Genomic DNA, 18925 nt, shown 5'->3' with positions numbered 1-18925 from the left:
TATATATATATATATATATATATATATATATATATATATATATATATATATATATATATATATATATATATATACATATATATATAATATATATATATATATATATATATATATATATATATATATATATAATATACAATAGTGTTGAAATGTCACCATTTGTGGCAGAACACACAATATTAACGGTTAGTGCTTGCAAGTCCTGTTTTAGGACTGTCCATGTCTTGTGGCAGTAGAGGACTATCAGTCTCAAAGGAGTCTTGTACATGGTGCACTTGGTACGGGGGGAAAGTTTGCCAGAGCTCAATGTCTTGTGGAGTCCGAAGTCTGCGGAGGATCTCTGTTGCAGTTGTTGTCTGACGTCACCAATGATCCGAGGTACACAAATTCGTCAATCACCACGAACCCATCTTCATCGATCACGACGCCACTGCCTATGCGAGCCCTATTCGCGCTCGGTTCCTCTGCTAGGAGATACTTGGTCTTCGACGTATTCACCTTCAATCGTCCATAACTCTCCATAGCTCTAAACGGTCGATGTACCGTAAGCGGCCTTAAAATCGATGAATAGGTGATGCGTGGGGACTTGGCATTCGCGACACTTTTGGAAGATCTGCCGCAGCGTAAAGATTTGGTCTGTTGTCGATCGCCCATCCACAAACCTTCGTGCAAGAGGCGAGAGACGGTGAATACTAATCTGGAGAGCACTTTGTTGGCTGCGTTGAGAACCGTGATGGCTTGGTAGTTCTCTCATTCCAACTTGTCACCTTTTTTTTTGTATATTGAACATATTACACTCTACTCCCACTCCTCCACGTGTTCGGCTCGTACCCGCATAACTGTCTCATCATGAAAAACAACATGTTGAGAAAACGGTGATTTAATATTGTCGAAAGATCTAGCTATTTCAAGCAATGATATCCAAAATCAATGGCCCCAGCAGTTTCATGGCATCATAAATTTAACGTTAGTCGTTATAACGCGAAAAAACTTTCATTTCAAAAGTACTCGCATATTTTGTCTCATTACATACAAATTCCACCAGTAACCGGCGGTATCACCGGCAACGTAGATTGTACTACAGTAAAACAACATTGGTCGAATCGAATGACGTACTTCTGCATACAACCTATTACCAAAATTGAGGTACTAAACTGCTGAATTACATGGGTTCGAACTCTAAATGCGTAAGTTCGAACTACAGTAGGTCTTTTTACACACGGTTTTTACGTCGTTTTTTTTAAATAAACGCTGTTTTATACACGGTTTTCGCACGATTTTTAGTCCTCGCCCGAAACAGTTACATTAAGTAACAGTAACGGTAACAGATTACAGTAAGGCGTCGTACACAAATTACGTAACGCTCAAAACTTAGATTTCAGACCCCCTCCCCCCACTATGTAACGATAAGTAACGTTCGATATGACTCCACCCCTAAAATTACGTAACGCTGAACAACCTGACCCCCCTCCAAATTTGCAATTTTGAGCAAACAACACAGTTACGTAACGGCCTCTACTACCCCCCCCCCCTCCCCCCTATGTAACAAAAAGTAACGCAGACTTAAACTCCCCCCCCCCCCCTTCATGCGTTACGTAATTTGTGTACGACGCCTAAGGTGTTTTTACACAGTTACATTTTTACGCGGTTTTCAACATGATTTTTTTTGCAACATGATTTTTTATCCATCGTGTAAGAAAATGCTTTACTGTATTCTTATGCGCATTCCCGGTGAACATAATCCATCTCTTGAAGTGTTGATAGACGCTATTCTGAAATCCAGGATGGTGGCTTTCGGTTTATGGCCAACAGTCTAAACCGGCCACTGGAAAACTCCCCAGAAATGCTGCGAGGTGAATAATACGCATCTAATTATAACAAATGATAAAATTATGTATGAAAAGTGATGAATTACACAGTGCAACAAAAAATGACTCTTTTTCTGCCTTGGTTTCTATAGATATTTTTTTTGTGTGTTTTGACCAAATTTCCCCGAGTTTGAACTTATTTCAACTTAAGGGGCAACAATGGCGCCATTTTGAGTTTTTGACGAATCGGAAATTTTAATGTTTTTTCGACGCCATTTTGTTTTAAGACCAAATATCAAAATTCTAAGAGTTTGTCCACATATTAGCATCTTCTTACCCATCTTTAAAAAAATCAAATCTTAAATCGTTCAAAAACTGAGCTCAAAACGGTGATTCTACGAAACCGGTTTTGGCATGGTTTTAGTATATTTCACAAAGCAAAATAGTATCGAGTATGTATTAGCATCAATGGTAATGCGCCAATATCTAGAAGTGATAGTCAAATTAGATCTTATATCGAGTAAAAAAGTCTCAGAAATCGTTTGGTTGGTGTCTGATGGACGTATCATTAGCTGATCGACGTATCATTAGCGGTGAAATACTGACGTAGGTATTTTGCTTTTCATCTATTTTCTTTCATTTGCATATTGGGCAAATGTTTTGAGCTTCCATAACCATCAGGCAGTAATGGGATCGAATTTTGTCGAGTGTGAGAAACACGTATAACAAACGGGAGGCCCGTTTGCAATTTAATGACAACCCACCCAAACTAGCATTTACAGCTTAGCAGGTCATATAGAGGAAACGCATTTCAGCTGATGTTTGTCTGGTGTTGTAATGTGTGTTTTAGTGTTACTCTACTAAGCTGCAGCAACTTACGGAGAACGAGTTGAGAGGATCTTTTACCGGGAAATTTTTCTCCATTTCCAACCGCCGGAGTATATCTGTTTGTGTTAGTGGTTATGGGTTATGGGTAAATATGGAGATTGGATGCGAGATGCATACCACGAGATAACAAAAGGATGCAAGTGGCTCTCATCGAACTAGCTACTGGTAACCTAGTTTCGAGTACACTTGGAAACGCTGAGAGCGTCGAGTTGTTGTGATTGCATCCGTTGGTGTATGCGAATAAGGACATGTTGATGATGCAAGGGGCAAAACGTTATTGAAACTCGGTCATGGAAAAACAGGTGATTATCATAGCATTTTCTTAACTTAACTTGTTTGCGATTAAACTCGAAGCGGAAAACAACAAAGGAAATTTTCCAATGGCATGGATTTGATATCAGTTAAATATGCGTTCTTTCGAAACATGCTCAAGCACGCCTGCTGCACCAACACATTCGCAACCCTCTGTAGGCTTTACATCGAAAATACCGAATTTTCTAGGAAGAGCCAATCGCGAGGACTGTTCTCTTGATGTGTAAAATTCTCAGTTGACCGTCGTCGAGGACGCAAAAGTGCATTGCCCCCGGACTGGTTGGGTCGTTACGCAAGCGGTCTTCTTTTCCTGCGTTTGTTTTTTTTTATCTGCACCATGCCGTGAAAAATCATTCCGATGCAATAGACGTCATCGGAAGTATTGTTGTGACGCTCGTGCACTGTGGGACACTTTTCGCAGACTGTTACCCACCGATATCTGGCAGATGACGGGCTGGTCGTCGTCGATAAGTTTTGCTACTGTTGAAGTCTAAATGAAATTGAATTTTGATAAATGCGTCATTGGTACGCCATAGAGAGAGAAAATAACTAGCGCATTTGTAATACAAGTAGGAAATTTAACGCATTTAAAGGCTTTCAACAACGCTTCTTATTCCGATTATAATCGAATTTATTAATGCTAGAAAATAGTTTACTCTTGCACCGACGTTCGAGAATTTTTTTTGAAGCTTTGTTCATTGAACATATCACCAACACAAGAAGATTCATACAATAAAAAGTCCTTTTAAAAACAAAATTGGAACTTCACCGGAGAAGGTGAGCTCGATTGTTTGCTGTTATGTTTGCCAACTAAAGTAAACTGACGACAGTGTGTCACTTCGCATCAAAATGATTTCTTGAGCTGTCGAAGAATATTAACCCTCTTTTTACCATGGTTACTCTAGAGTCAGTATATTGTTCAAGAACATATTCATACATTTTGAGTATCATTGGTAAATATTTCGAAAGACTTTCCGCATTTAAACCTATGGTGCTCTAGAGTAACCATGGTAGTAACCATGGTAGGTTAAAACCTGTTGAATTTATCTTCAATTAAAAATTATCTATTGTGTACTTATTTTGCGTATTATTTTATACAGTGTCCTGAAAATCGACTACGTTAATGCATTGAAGGTTCTGATATGATGGTGGCACCTTATCTTATGGATCACGCAGAAGTTGACTTCAAAACCCTCGTTCGTTTCAGTCAATCATCTCAATCAAGTGCATCCGACGGCGCTGCCAATTTCCTTTATGGCAAGCATTCCCAAAAAGGCAAACCAACAACGCATCTTTTTTTTTCGAGAACCGATATTCTCATTCATTTTAGGAACCGAAACAATGAATGACATTTTCGAGTGACAGAACAAATATGGTTCTGCAAATGTTATATTTGCTACAAACTCTCTTTTCTCGAAATGATTTGCATTGTGTAAAAGCATAGAAAATATATTTGCTCCAGAATAAACAAAAGGCTTTGTTGCCGTTCAGACAAATGGGGATTTGGTTAAATGTGTTACACATTGGTTTTCGGAACAGGGATTCGCGTCCGGCAAAGGGGCCGCGAAGGCCCTAATAAATCCGACAGCTAATTGGATTGTTTAGCTATTAACGGATTTCCGATTTTTATACATCATCTGAAAGAGTGTAATTTTCTGAGCAAAACGTGATTTTTTAAAACTTTATATCATTATCCTTCGATCTTTAAATGAAGAATAAAAACTCGCTCTAAATCGCTACAATGACAGTTGGCATATGGGCGAACTGTCATTGTAGCGATTTCGAGCAGTTTTAAATCGTGATTTAAAAATTGAAGGACGATAGAAAATTTTTGAATATGCTTACACTAAAAAAATCACACGCTCATACCAAATGCTCTTTACACATGAAAACCAATCGACACATATCGACTTTTAACGGAATCCACGGTATTTTGACGTGTTTCAGCATGAAAAAAGTGAAAAGAGAACAGTGTAAAAAGACTGATTTTGGTCTTACCGAAGTGTAAGATACTTGATTTTGTACTGTGAACAGAAACGCAAGTGTATTCCACGTAGATATGAAATGTTTCATCTATTAGCACAGAAGTAAGTGGAATCTACTTGGCAGTAACGTGTCAATTTTTTATAGTGTAGAAAATGCAGCTCTTTCAGATGATATAAATAACTGATAAAGATAAACAACCCAATTTAAATTTCTATCTATGTACCTCTGTGAGAGCGAATTTGCAATCATTGGAATAAATTAAACGGCAATATGACAATATGAGACTGACAAACAAAGCTTGTATCTAAAATTAAACTTTCGTGGTGATACAAAATTTCTTTCAAATAATTACCTTTTCTCTATGCTGCTAATTACGCATAATGATATTGCATGTATTTTAAAGCGCACAATCATACGTGTGACAACAGTCACTACGTGGGAAATCGCTGAACAACAAACGTCCTTGCTGTTAGTGGGAATGATGATAGCCAACGATGAGATGATTGGTCAGCGGAATCGGATGTGTCTGGGGAGGTATAGACATAGAACTGGAGCCTGTCGGTGAGAGTATCGCCATTGACTCTGTGGACGGTTGCGGCAAGGTTGTGAAGGTGGGGTGCGCTGTAGACATGTGTTTTTTGAGGGAATTTTTCTGCCCAAAGCTTTGCAGACAAACATCACAGTTGTACATTTTAACGCCTTGGCGAACAAAGGGGCAGCAAAAAAAAAGGCAGTTAGGGATTATAACACGGAACAAAATTCAACGAAAAACCAACCTGTATGAGTGCTTTCATGCTCCATCAAGAAGCGCTTTCTGATGAAGGATTTTTCACAGAATGAACATTTGTATGGCTTTATTCCTGGAAAATGAACAATAGAGGTGAGATCGTTTTTCAGACTTATTCAGTTTCCTACTTACCAGTATGGCCCATTTCGTGCCTCATTCGATTAGTGAAATCAGTGAAAGCTTTTTCGCAATATCGACAGGGGAAAGGCTTTTCACCACTGTGAATCCGCATGTGGTATCGCAGATGCAGTTTTGCTTTGAACAGTTTCGAGCATACCTGAGATATGTTAAAATTATTTAATTATCGCGAAAAATAAGTCCTAAGCTGGCTACTCACTTCACACTTGAACTGAGGGTTTTCCACGTGGTTTGACATGTGAGTCTTTAAACCACCCTTCTGGCGGAACGACATTCCACAAACAGTACACTGAAATAGCAAAAATTCCATCAAAATCAAACACATTTTGAACCTATGATCAAAACTCACCTGAAAAGGTTTCTCGTTGGTGTGAATAGACATGTGAGTCTTGAGATTGCCCTTCTGCGTGAACATTTTGTCACAAAGTTCACATTTGAAGGGCTTTTCGTTCTGGTGGGTCAGTTCGTGTTCATTCAATCGTCCACCACTGTTAAATTGCAGTCCACACAGTGCACACTGGTATTTGTGTAACCGATAGAGCCGTTGTTGGTGATTGATAAGTCCAGTCTTGTCATGGAAACGGCGGAAGCAAACCTGACACTGTACCGGTTTATCTTGATTTTCCTCCAGTTCCGCTTCCTGCTTGTTGATTTGATGAGCTTTATGTGCATGACCAATGAGCTCAGCTTCAGTGGGGAATGATAAACCGCAGGACTGTGCACAGCAAATCCAACCGAGCTCTAGCTGCACCATCTCTTTGATGGGTGCTACGAAGGCAGAGGAATTCACTCGTTGAGGATGCTTCAACGCGTGCGAACGTCGCCTGGTTGCCTCGGAAAAACGATTTTTGCACTTATTGCATTCCCAAATCATTTCCAACTGACGCACGCGTTCTTTGTGATAGTTGACCCTCCGCGTTGACTTGTATTTCCGCAGGCATCCATCACAAAGTACTTTTCCATTGTCAATCACTTTTACAGTGTCTCGTTTTGGAGTATGAGTCTTCCGACGGTGTGCTTCTAAATCTTCGGGCACGTCAAATATCAGTAGACAACCACAACAAATGTGTTTGCTTCTATCAACTCGGATTTCAGTATACAATTCCCGCTCGTATTCATTCAAAGAAAAATCCTCACCCTTTTTGGATCTTCGTTTATTGAGCAGTGGTTTATCATCTGTATTTTCCGGTTTCGGTTTTGCTCGTCTTCCTCGTTTCGTTTTCGTTACTTTACTATCGGATACTTGCATTGGATCCAGTTCCTCATCACTCCTATTCCATTCGCTATCAGTCTCACTGTCGTCGCTTCTACTATCATCGTCACTGGAACCGGCGGATATTTCGCTTTCGCTAACATGACCGGCATACCGTGTGTCTTCGTCAGAGTTAAGCTCTTCCTGTTCGGAGACCAGATATTCGGATAGAATTTCCTCCCCTGGTTCGATTTTTACTTCCGCAAATTGAAAAGCGTCGGGGTCATGTTTTGCTGGACTGGATACCACGTGGTCCAAAGCAACCGTCTGGTCGACTTCCGATTTGCACAACATACGCAGCTGGCGATCGCAGCTGCGAGCCGTCTTTATGAAATGATCTACGAGCTTCAGGGTTTCCGTGCATCTGTAGCAGATATGCATCGGGAGTCCGTCGTTTTCGCGAATCTGCAACAATATAATAAAATGTACTGTGTTTTTTCTCTTTTAAACTGTACAAATAATAACAATAATTACTAAAAAACTTAATTTAAAATCAGAAACATTGTTTCTTATCGGCGAATTTTAAACTGTGCACAAAAAATCTTGGCCTTTCTGTTATTGTTCATATTTAAGCTTGACTTGAGGGAAAAAACAGTAGGAAAATAAATCAAATAAGAATCATCCTAGAATTGGATGATAATGCTAATTGGTTTTCAAATACCTTTCGGCCCTTAGGACGTGTAAATGATAAAGTAATGTTCATTTTACTTATTTGATTACAACACAATTTTTAAAGATTGGGACAGTCAAAATACCAACGAAAAGCAAAACATTTCAAACCTGGATGAAGGTGTACTCCATGATGATGTTCGCAATGAAACAATCGTCCAGCTTGGAGTAGACCGGGATGAGTTGGACACTGTCTTCCGACATGCATGTTCGACACCTGTCCATCGTTTCCCGGCCCGAGGGCGGTGCTTTGATTAGGCGAATGCGATTCCGTATCAAAATTTGTTTTTAAAAATGCTGTTTTTTCACCAACATTATTTTTCACTGTGGTCTACGACTTTGTACACAAATTTTTATGAATGAGACTGAGCAAACGAATGGAACCATTTTTGACAGTTCCTTTCGCTTGTGCTTTGCGTGTTTTTTTATTTGCTATAGTGTAGACACAGCTGAATTTTATGTTTCTTGGCAAAGAGATGGAAAAGAGTATATTTGGTGTATTCTGAATCGAAAATGATACCCATTTTCACGTAAATCGGTGACAATTTTAACACTGAGTATGACGACACGGCAATATGAAGCTCGTTTGGTCTCTACATCAATATTAAAGTTTGTTGTAAATAATTACATCAAGGGCGAAGCAAAGCCCAGGTGCTGCATTCTGATTCGGAATTTGACCTTTGTTTCCTCGACTTGTGGTTTTCTTGCCTTATTTTCTCCTTCAATACAATAGGGGTCTTCACATCGAGCTCGTATACGACTACTCAGCCGTAAACTGTGTATCTTCCATTACTCGTCAATGGATGTGGGTATTTTTACGGCTGGGTATTTGTTTACGAGCTCGACATCAATACCCATAATAATAATGTTGTCGATATTAGGGGTCTTCACATCGAGCTCGTATACGACTACTCAGCCGTAAACTGTGTATCTTCCATTACTCGTCAATGGAGGTGAGTATTTTTACGGCTGGGTATTTGTATACGAGCTCGACATGAATACCCATATTATCTATTATTGTGCCGGTTATTTATGAGCACTAAACTCTTAAAAGGAAATGCAATGCTTATTAATAACTGCGAATGGTTGCGCCCAAATCACGATTCGCTCCAGATACGAATACGAATCTTGCGAATTCAAATCCGGCTTTTGTTTTGTTAACAAGTGTACACTCGGCCGAATGTTGTTTCGTGACGCTTGTGATTTGCATTTCGTTTTGTGCTAATTTGTTTGTATACAAAGAAAATCGAAAGTTCCTTTCATGGAATTCCTAATTGTTAAAAAATGAATGTTTGTCGAACTTGCCTGGATGATTCTAATTCCGACCTCGTACCGGTGTTCTCCAAACTTGAGGGTGAATTCATCGCTAATATTATCGTTAATTGCAGTTCTATATCGGTACGTGTTGTGTCTCGACGATTAATTTTGTTTTTAAATGGTTTGTTTTTCATTTTCCTTATCAGTAAACATTTTTACCCAATCGATTCAATTTTATACATAATTCAGCTAGAATCGAAAATAACATGTGAAGTTTTTCTGAATGCATGGTATTCGGCCATGAAACATTTTTACAATTAAATACTAAATTTCATTAATATTTTTTTCGATTAGATTGTCGAAGACGACGGATTACCAGCATTTGTGTGCTCAGAATGTCTAACGAGCATCAAGCAGATTCTAGTGTTCGCCAAAAAGGCTCGTGAGTCGGATCTCAAGTTGCGCAACGTGGTAAAAGCTGAAGCCAACCCGGAGCAAAAAGAGTTAGGAGGAGAATCTAACTGGTTTGACGTACTAGTCACGCAGGTAAAAACTGAGTTTGGCAATGAGGACGAAGATTGCAAGATTACCGATAGAGATAGTGACCAAAGTGAAGGCGAGGACAGCGGAAACGATGATAGTAGTGATGGAAAACATTCGGCTAATGACACTGGATCAGAAAGGCACACCAATAGTGGGAAGAACAGCACAACTGAACGAAAAGACGTTAACGATGATGATGACGAAGAGGAAGATGATACTTTAGATGCAGAAGAAAGAAAAATACTAGAATTAGTTAAAATAGATGTGGATAGATTTATTTGCTGTCTCTGCAGTTACGATTTTGAATCTCGCGATGAGCTAGAAGCTCACGGAAAACAGAACCACGTGATAAAGAGAAGAATCAGTCGAGCACACAAGCCGTTCTTCTGTGTGGTGTGCTATAAAAGGTATTGTACCAAAGAAGCGCTTCAAGTTCATCTGAATTTAGCGGATGACCTTATAAATCGAAAGATATACCGTTGCAAACTTTGTCCGGCTAGGTTTTGGTCTGTGAAACGTAGAAGACATCATGCCCACTACCATCCAAAGATCGCTTTGGAAGAAATACTGGAGGTTGGAAAAAAGGAGCGCGTGACTAATAACGATGGGAAAAAGGTTAGAGCCAGGAAGGGTCGATCTGGTAAGAATTTTGATAGTGATGATAACTCAGACGAGGAAGAACTTTCATTAGCAAACGTTGCACGGAAGGCTAGCAGAAGTAAATATGAGAGAGACTGTAGATTACTGCGTAAAATAGCAGTAAAATCACAGCAAAAATCTCGTGAAAAACAAGCTACTGAAGAGGATGACGATGAAGAAGAAGATGTTGTAGATGAAGTTCTGGATGAAAAAGAATTGGAAATGATGGAGCAGGTCTCGGTGGCTTCGGGAAGACATATATGCTGCCTTTGTAGTTATGATTTTCCAACACACGATGAGCTGGAAGCTCATGGCAAACAAGTACATGAAAAGAAAAAGAGAGTTAGTAGAGCCAACAAGCCGTTCTTCTGTACGGTGTGTTACAAACGTTACTGTACACAGGAAGCTTTGGATGCCCACCTAAATCTAGCGAAAAATCTGATTAATCGAAAAGTTTACAGATGCAAATTTTGCCCTGCCAGATTTTGGTCCTCGAAACGGAGACGTCATCACGCTCATAATCATCCAAAGTACTCCTTGGTAGAGGAACCGGAAGAAGAGAAAAAGAAGCGACCTCCAACGTGCTGTAACAAAGGATGCTACGATGAGTTCGAAACTGAACAAGAGCTTATCGAGCATGGTAAAAAACTACATGCGCTGAAGAAGCGTTCAGTTATCGATCCTGCTCTGCCATACGAGTGTCCGGTATGTTTCAAGTGTTTCGAAACGAAGAAATCCCTAACCAGGCATCGGCTGCGCAGTGTACGACCGGATATGGCACAATGCAGTATTTGTGGGAAGGAGTTCAAGTTTCGGAAATCGCTCGAACATCACGAACGACAGCATCGTAACGAGCGACCCTTCCCGTGTGAGCAGTGTGGCAAGCGGTTTGGCTCCAAGCAGCAACTTAAATGGCACTATCTAGTGCACAAGGAGGATAAACCGTTCGTTTGTACCGTTTGCGGTTGGAGCTTCAAGCGAGAGGGTAACCTGCAGTTTCACATGTTGACCCACTCGGACGAGTTGCCGTTTAAGTGTGACGTGTGCCAGAAGTCGTTCAAGGTGAGTAGAGGGTGTAAATGGTTAAATAAGTTGGTAAAAATTTGAAATCGCGGGTTTGATAAATTGAAATGAATATTTTGCCACATTTTTGTTGTAAACATGATTTCCTACATGAACGACGGCGGTGAATGCAAACGATGTTCAGTTCAGTGCACACTTCATGAAGACGACGGGGATGAAGGAATACGATCAAATCAAATGGTTCAGATAAAAGTGTCCAATTGGAATGAAAACCGCAGTCAGTTGCAATTGGAAAAGCAACACAAAAGGACGTGAAGTGATGGAATCGTTCCAAAAACAGTGGCATTAGAATGGATATGCTGATTTGTCGTACATGTATGCGACAAATCACACCGGGAGAAGAATCGGTTCCGGTCTTTTCCGAAATCGGAAACGATTTTGTGGCAAATCTAATACAAGAGTGCTCAGGCGTTCAGGTGATGTCCTACTAGGAAGTTAGATGTGTTCGATTCACATATGTTTAATGAAAAACGTGATTTTTTTTACTTCCAACGCAGATTGTCGAGGACGATGGCTTACCGGCTCAAATATGCTTGGGGTGCTTGACGGAGCTTGAACAGTCGATTATCTTCGTGAGGAAAGCGCGGGACGCTGACCGGCAGCTGAGGCACTCTTTGAAATCAGAGATCGGTGATGAAAATCAGGCCACCAGTTCTGATTCTATCTTGGTCATGGCATGCGAGGCTGAAAAACTGGAGGACAATGATTTAACTCAAGCAAAACAGCAACAGAATGATGGATTTTTAACAAAACTGCTCAGAAAATATCGGCGTAACGAACGTAATCTGGCAGTATCGGAAAAATATCTTAGCTCAGACTCGGATTCGGAACGTGAAAGTTCAAAAAGGAAAATTAAACGAAGGCGCAGCCAAAAACAAGACCCTTTCATTGAAAGTACTGATGAATCCGACAACGAAATCGATTCTGATTTAAAGGTGCAACCCCTGTACAATCCAGTGCCAGTTGAGAAGAATTCCTTCGTGTGTTGTGCTTGTCTAAAAATTTTCTCCAATCGTATGGAGTTGGAGCAGCACGGCCAGACATATCACACAAAGAAAAAATATATAAACGAGTCCAAAACTAGTGTTTGCAATGTGTGTTTTCGGCGTTACTCAAAACCAGGACCTCTAGAGTCGCACAAGCAAAGTTTTCTCGGACTGTCACTGGTTTATGAATGTCGACGATGTTTGACACGTGTTATCGCCCAAAATCGCCGCCAGCATGCTCGAACGCACAGCAAGCATCTGGAAGCAAAACTAAGCCATAGTCGTCCCTCACGTGATCACCTCTGTTGTGCGAAGGAATGTTTGTCCTCCTATACCACAGAGGATCAGCTAATTGCTCATGGTAAAGATACTCATGGCGGAAACAGAGTACCTACAGAGGATCCCCTTCGAAGGTACGAATGTCCGGTATGTTTTAAGAGGTTTGTAAAGAGAGAAGCTCTAACGAGGCACCGTCATCGGGTTTACCGGGCGATGCATCAGTGTGCTGTGTGTGGCAAGGAATTCCGAAACCGCTATGAAATGTTGATTCATGAACGTAACCATGGAAACAGCAAGCCATTTTCTTGTGAAATTTGCGGTAAAAGGTTCAACTCAAAGGAGGCTGTGCGGATTCACATGCTGATCCACTCGGACAGTAAACCGTTTGCGTGCGCCGTTTGTGGGTGGCGTTTTCGGCGAAAGTGCAATTTAACGAAGCATGCATCGAAGCATAGCGTCGATACGCCCTATCAGTGCAATGTTTGCCACAAAACTTTCAAGGTATCTGTGGAAAACGGCGTGATCTTTCTTGTGACTCAATTATATTGATAATAGTTGTAGAACGAGTATTAAAACTTAGTTGTTTATTTTTATTTCAGGGTAAATATCATTTGCAGTATCACATGCGAACGCATACTGGCCATAAACCGTGGCACTGTCGTTACTGTGAGAAGTCCTTTGCAGATCACGCAAATCGGGCCAGGCACGAAATCTCTCACACAGGTAATCACTGTTCCTGCTTTTAAAATTGCTCTATAATTGTTGTTTCATCTTATCTTATTGATATTATTTTATTCTATTTGAAGGTATTAAACCCTACAAATGTACTTACTGCGATAAGAGTTTTATCCGTAGACGATGTCAAATAGAACACGAGAGCATCCACACAGGTGAGTTGTGGTTGGCACGCGTGTCAGATATGCCCTAACCAACATATTATTACCAGGAATCAAACCATACCGCTGTGAACTGTGCAATCGAACCTTCAGCCAGAAGCCTGCCCTGAAGCGGCATCTGGAAATGCATCCCCTTGCGTTAGAAAATCAAATTTCTCTTGCCCAGCCGTCTCCGATGCCGGCCGCTGATCCACCTGTGACTGCGTCCTCGCCAGCATTGCCTGTGCAAAGTCAATATTCGCATCCACCGCAAGCAACGACAGAATTAATGCCACCTCCTCGTGACTACGGTATTCAATAGTAGTTAATAAGGTAAGCTGTTCAACAGTATTTGTCAGAGAGAATTAAAAACGTCTACAGACGATTGGACTGTTGTCTATTTGGCCCGAAAGTTAATCCATTGTTATCGGATATGCGATTATTAGTATAATAACCGTAGTTAGTATAAGTCCATAGTTTTATTCTAGAAACCAGCTTAACAGTAAGTAACTTATTTTTGTTGTAAGGAATTGAGCGGATAAGGATCACTGTATCACTGTTCAACGAATCCCGCGTTGGTGTGTTCCTCCTCGTGATTTTGCAGGACAGTTTCAAACACCTACGGGAAAGGAAAATTTTTTATTCAAAAAGTTTGTCCCATTTGATGGAATCGAGGTCATGTTAATACCTGATCTAACAAACACCTCGTCACCGTGTACCGCAGCCTGTTGTTCTGTGCAAACTGGTGAAGTTTTAAAACTAGAGCACTATTGCTACTCGCCAGCGCCGGGCTGGAATCTATTGTGTTGTTGTTCAGGTTGATAGTAACCTGGCTGTTTTTGTGCAGCTTCTCAGCACCGGTATGCTTTCGCTCCGGCTGCACCTTGCACACGAACTGGAGCGAGTTTTTGTTGTGAACCAATTCCTGGCTGATGTTGAACTCGCGTTTGATCATCTGTAAGAATTGTTTTCTTAAGTTATCGGTGACGATCGAAAATGTTGGCTTATTACTCACCCGAATTAGATCGACTTCACGGTTTTCCTCTAAGTGAATGGTGATCAGATAACTGTTACCGTATCGTTCGGTAAGGTTTTCTGGTGTGTCCACCGTCAGCAGGTGACCGTCTTTTAGGATCGCTATCCTTTGACAGATGTGATCGATTTCCGATATGCTGTGAGATGTAAGTAGAATCGAGCGGTTCTGGCTGTTTAGTCGCTCGATAGTGCGATACACGATAGCACGTGTAACTGGATCCATATCGCTTGTAGGTTCATCCATCAGGATAATGTCGGTGTTTCCGTAGCAAGCCACAGCCACGCACAGTTTGCGCCGATTACCGCCGCTTAGATTTCTCACCAGCAGACGCTTGTACGGTTCCAGGTTATACTCGCGAAGAGTTTCGATCACCAGCTGTTGAATAAATCGTTGAATCAACTATAACTGTAGGGTAAAAAGAAACTTACCTTATCGATGTTCTCAACGTTTCGCAGCTTGCCGTAGAAATCGATGACCTCCTCAACAGTAAGCAGTGGATCTAGGAAATCGCTCTGCGGGCAGTATGATAAACCATTCTGCAAGATGCAAATCATAAGAAAAAATCACACCTTAAGCACTGTTTCATCTTACCGAAGAAAAGAAACAGAAACTTCCGCTGCTCTGCAGCTTCTCGCCGGATAGAATCGAAAATATAGTCGATTTACCGGCCCCATTAGTTCCAAGCAAACCGAAGCACTCGCCGTAGTGGATCTTGAAGGAAACGTCATTTACAACCGCATCTCCCTGGCGATATCGTTTGGTCAAGTGATCCACCGAAAGAATCTGATCAGCCGTCAGGGATTTTTTCTTCCCGTTGCCGTTTATGATGGTTTCCTCCGAGCAAACCGTTTTCAGCTCGTAAACCGGCATATGGGAGGATTCCACCTCAAGAAAGAATTTTTGAAGGACCTTCTTTTCGATGATAGTGTTAAGAATCATGAACGTAATTCCCATGGTGGCCAGGGCGATTAGGTGAGGCTGTAGCAAAGTCGTCAGCGGTTTGTAGGTGTCGATGTAGTACCTCTTGAAGATTGCTGCTTGAATGTAATTTTTGGATAGTTCAATCAGACCATCGGCAAGAGCGTGCTGCGGGAAGATTAGGAATGCCCGATTGAGGAAGTTGCGGAAATGCTCGGCCGTATCCGATTCCCCGAGAACGTCGAACATAATGATGATCGTCAGCGTTCCTAGAGCGGTGATCACGTTCAGACAGAATAGGGACATATTTGCAAAGCTGGCATCATTGAACAACTTTTCGAACAAATGCACAGCTGGAATGGAAGCGAACCCGTAGAATATCAGCAGCAGGCATACACCGCACAGTTGATCTCGGTCGACGTATGCTGGAATGCCGAAGGTGAGAAAGACGATTACCGCAAGGGCTACGGCGATCAGGTATATCTGTAAAAAAGAGCCATTAGATGTTGCTTTGTTTTGTGAGTTGAGAAATCTGTCAAACCATAGCATCCCACAAGTAGGCCACGCCCCAGTAATGACGCAGTTTCACTCCGGCAAGTCGTTGTTGCATCTTCTCCCCGCGAGTTCGTTCGCTAACAATGTAAACGGAAGCTCCAGCGAGGACCAAACTGAATGACAGCAAAAGAATCAGCGAAATTCCAGCGTCGGCAACCTGCTGTAGACTGTGAATACAATGTTAATGCACAGTTATAAGGTCAAGATGGCACACGCAAACTTACATGGACGATAAGGTTAGTTCATCTTCTTCGATTTGCAACGGATGGTTGACGGTACTAATACTATAGCTGTCATTACCCAGTTCTGCCTGCAGGATGGCCGTATCGAGCATATTCAGCCAAACCGGCATGGAGTGATAGCCTTTGTTATTATACCAAACGAAATGGTTCTCCTTCTGGTTAGTCAATCCCCCATACCGCCGTTCCACGAATTCGGAAGTAGTTCGCAGTAGCCACCGGAAAGCATCCTCAGAGCTATTGAATTTGTAGCAATTGGCATTGCTACAGTATTCTAGAATGTTTGCGTCGATTTGCTGTTCGTAGGCAGTTCCGTTGCCGTTTCTGGAATAAAATTCAGCGGAGCCGGCATACAACTGGCGGGAGAGATTAAGCGCAACATCGTATTCACCAGGTGGACGGATCGTCATAAAGAACATGGCGATTATTTCGAACAGCGTTGGGAGGACCAGCAGACAGATAAGCAATCGATAATTGCGACGGAAATGCAGGAAGCGCTTACGCAACAGGCTCTGTAATATCTGGCGGGTGCTTTGCTGCCGTTCGATGGGTTTGGATTCGTGCAAACCATTTGCGGACATAATTTCCGGTTCGGTAATTTTGGACGGAATTATTTCGCGCGAATTAACGTCGTTGAAAATGTTCAAAAGATTTTCATTCTTCAGGTCGTAGCTGAGAATTAGGGTTTTCTCTTGAAACTGGTTCAGTTGGTTGAATAGGGGTTGTAAGCTATGGGAAAAATGTCAAGAATAAGTTAATAATAGCAGGTGGAAGTTCATTATACTTACTCCACATCAGAAGGATTGCTTCCGGTGTACTCGATTTTGTACTGAAGTTTATTCCCTGGTAACTTGGACACCTCGTACCGAACATTTTCCTGTCGATCTAACGTCAGACTGATTTCGGTTATAACACCGGCCCTATCGTTGTCGCTCAGACCCTTGAGGGCGATATCCACATACAGGGTGTTAGTGAAACGATTTTTCAACTCCTCGTGGCTTTGCTCCAGGATTGCCTTACCCTACAATAATCGAACTTTTGTTTGAAACTCATTCAAAATTTGTTCAAATTCAATGAAACTCACATTTTCCAGCACAACAACTTTATCACTCAACGATTCTGCTTCGTCGAGGTGATGCGTTGCCAAGATGACGGCCCGGTCCTTTCGCAGCGTTTGAATCAACTCCCAAATGTACTTCCTAGCTTTGGTATCGACACTGCTGCACGGTTCGTCCAGAATTACCAGATTGGGAGATCCGAGGAAGGCTATAGCTATGCATAACCTACGCTTGAAGCCTCCGGATAGTTCGGAGGCATGATAGTGTTGATATTTACCCATCTTCAGGTTGTCCAGCGTACGTTGAATTTCCGTTTCAAAGCCCTTGGTTAGTTTGATTCGAGCATACAGCTGCAGATGTTCTTTGGTAGTCATGTTAGGAATGAGGATATTATTTTGTGAGCACAAGCCAATCTTTTCAGCATTGTTGCGCAGTCCGGATATGAGGTCGTAGTCCAGTGGGAGCTGAACATCGCCTTCTACTGGCAGGATCTGACCGGTTAAAAGTTTTCTGGAGAAAAAAAACGTATTTTTTATAATGAGTTTGGGTGTGTTGTAATTGCTTCCTACATGATGGTACTTTTTCCGGCACCGTTGCGGCCAAGTAGACACGTGACCTCGTCTCTTTTGAACGTTATCGATACATTATTCAGAGCTTTCTTATTGTTTTCGTAGATGACATCGACGTTGCGCAACTCGGCGCCCACGTTTTTGTCCAGCTTTGCTCTGTTTACTTGATGGAATGTTGTATCCTCTAGAAGAGTAATAGTTGAGTAAATTTATTCCAAATGCAGTTAAAATAAATACCTACCGTTCGTGAATTTTTCATATATTAATCCTATCAAATAGTAGATCACAGTATCTAGCAGCATCATGAATATCCCAAACATCATGTCGTTTTCGTCAATCGAACCGCTAAAAGCGGTAACGAAGTCAGCACTGCGATATTGCAGTTCCATGCGCATAATATGGCGCCAAGCATAACAAAAGGCCGTTGAAAACGACAAACTCTATTACAGAAAAAAATCTTGATCGTAATTGTTTAAATTACACCGTTCGATCGAACTTACCGCCACAAATTTCCACCCGGTACTCAGCACAGCTCCCAGCGAAATGATTATAATGTACGGTAGGAATGTCGCAAGAAACAGAATAACCGTCGAAACGGATCCAATACTGGCGGAGGCGAAAAACATTGAACACATGTAACAGAACGCCATCAAGCAGACACCGAACACCAGAAGGTACACAAAAAGGAATAATTTGCTGGAATGTAGCAGTATTCCACCACAATACAATATGATAAGACTTAGCACAAATACGATGCAAAGCTCGACCATCGTCGTTATTGCCCAGGAAATGGAGTCCGAGTTGGATTTAAGGCCCATTGAACGCATTAACTGAAATTAAAAACGATGTTCAGTTTTCCGAATCCAGTCTGCTAATTCTCAAATTAAAATTACCATAATATTGCCACTTTCTTTCATCCAGATCTTTTGCCGAACGGAGTTGGAAACGTGCACAATCAGTGCCATAAAGAAGCACATCTGTATAGACTGCGCTAAGTACAAACCTTTCTTAAAGCTGCAATAAAAAATCCGAGATTACCGACTAAAAA

The 18925-nt window shown here is 41.4% G+C and overlaps 3 protein-coding genes across 9 annotated transcripts in view; 1 reads left to right on the top strand and 2 right to left on the bottom strand.

Annotated features, from left to right (window-relative positions):
• Positions 1-5364: 5364 nt before the first annotated feature.
• LOC129722137 (zinc finger protein 879-like) lies at positions 5365-8234 on the bottom strand. Its single transcript, XM_055675388.1, has 6 exons — positions 7952-8234; positions 6269-7576; positions 6119-6208; positions 5914-6058; positions 5771-5854; positions 5365-5693 (listed from the first exon to the last, which is right to left on the bottom strand). Exons 1-6 carry the CDS (start codon positions 8063-8065, stop codon positions 5464-5466), a joined length of 1971 nt encoding a protein of 656 aa, XP_055531363.1. The 5' UTR covers positions 8066-8234; the 3' UTR covers positions 5365-5463.
• A 794-nt stretch (positions 8235-9028) lies between these two features.
• On the top strand, positions 9029-18816 carry LOC129721682 (zinc finger protein 37-like). Of its 4 annotated transcripts, none has more exons than XM_055674549.1 (6): positions 9029-9238; positions 9452-11341; positions 13227-13350; positions 13434-13517; positions 13574-13835; positions 17983-18816. In XM_055674549.1, the coding sequence occupies exons 1-5, from the start codon at positions 9125-9127 to the stop codon at positions 13822-13824; spliced, it is 2463 nt and encodes an 820-aa protein (XP_055530524.1). In that variant the 5' UTR covers positions 9029-9124; the 3' UTR covers positions 13825-13835; positions 17983-18816. The 4 variants fall into 4 exon arrangements, with proteins under 4 accessions (XP_055530524.1, XP_055530525.1, XP_055530523.1 ...); XM_055674550.1 differs by lacking the exon at positions 17983-18816 and having other exon boundaries at positions 9452-10047; positions 10141-11341; positions 13574-13896; XM_055674548.1 differs by lacking the exon at positions 17983-18816 and having other exon boundaries at positions 13574-13895.
• LOC129721681 (ATP-binding cassette sub-family A member 13) overlaps positions 13963-18925 on the bottom strand; it is a 42136-nt gene continuing 37173 nt past the window's right edge. For all 4 annotated transcript variants that reach the window (XM_055674543.1, XM_055674546.1, XM_055674547.1 and 1 more), the window contains 13 exons: positions 18771-18891; positions 18378-18707; positions 18119-18317; positions 17878-18061; positions 17335-17818; positions 17039-17271; positions 16236-16979; positions 15998-16178; positions 15130-15939; positions 14967-15074; positions 14518-14913; positions 14191-14457; positions 13963-14121 (listed from right to left, as the gene is read on the bottom strand). In XM_055674543.1, coding sequence (XP_055530518.1) covers positions 14056-14121; positions 14191-14457; positions 14518-14913; positions 14967-15074; positions 15130-15939; positions 15998-16178; positions 16236-16979; positions 17039-17271; positions 17335-17818; positions 17878-18061; positions 18119-18317; positions 18378-18707; positions 18771-18891 — 4123 coding nt within the window. In that variant the 3' untranslated portion in view covers positions 13963-14055. The remainder of the gene's footprint in view (positions 14122-14190; positions 14458-14517; positions 14914-14966; positions 15075-15129; positions 15940-15997; positions 16179-16235; positions 16980-17038; positions 17272-17334; positions 17819-17877; positions 18062-18118; positions 18318-18377; positions 18708-18770; positions 18892-18925) is intronic.

The sequence above is a fragment of the Wyeomyia smithii genome, chromosome 2 (genome assembly GCF_029784165.1).
Source record: "Wyeomyia smithii strain HCP4-BCI-WySm-NY-G18 chromosome 2, ASM2978416v1, whole genome shotgun sequence".
Taxonomy (NCBI): domain Eukaryota; kingdom Metazoa; phylum Arthropoda; class Insecta; order Diptera; family Culicidae; genus Wyeomyia; species Wyeomyia smithii.
Note: the sequence above shows the minus strand (reverse complement) of the source record. Positions and strands in the feature narration are given on the sequence as shown.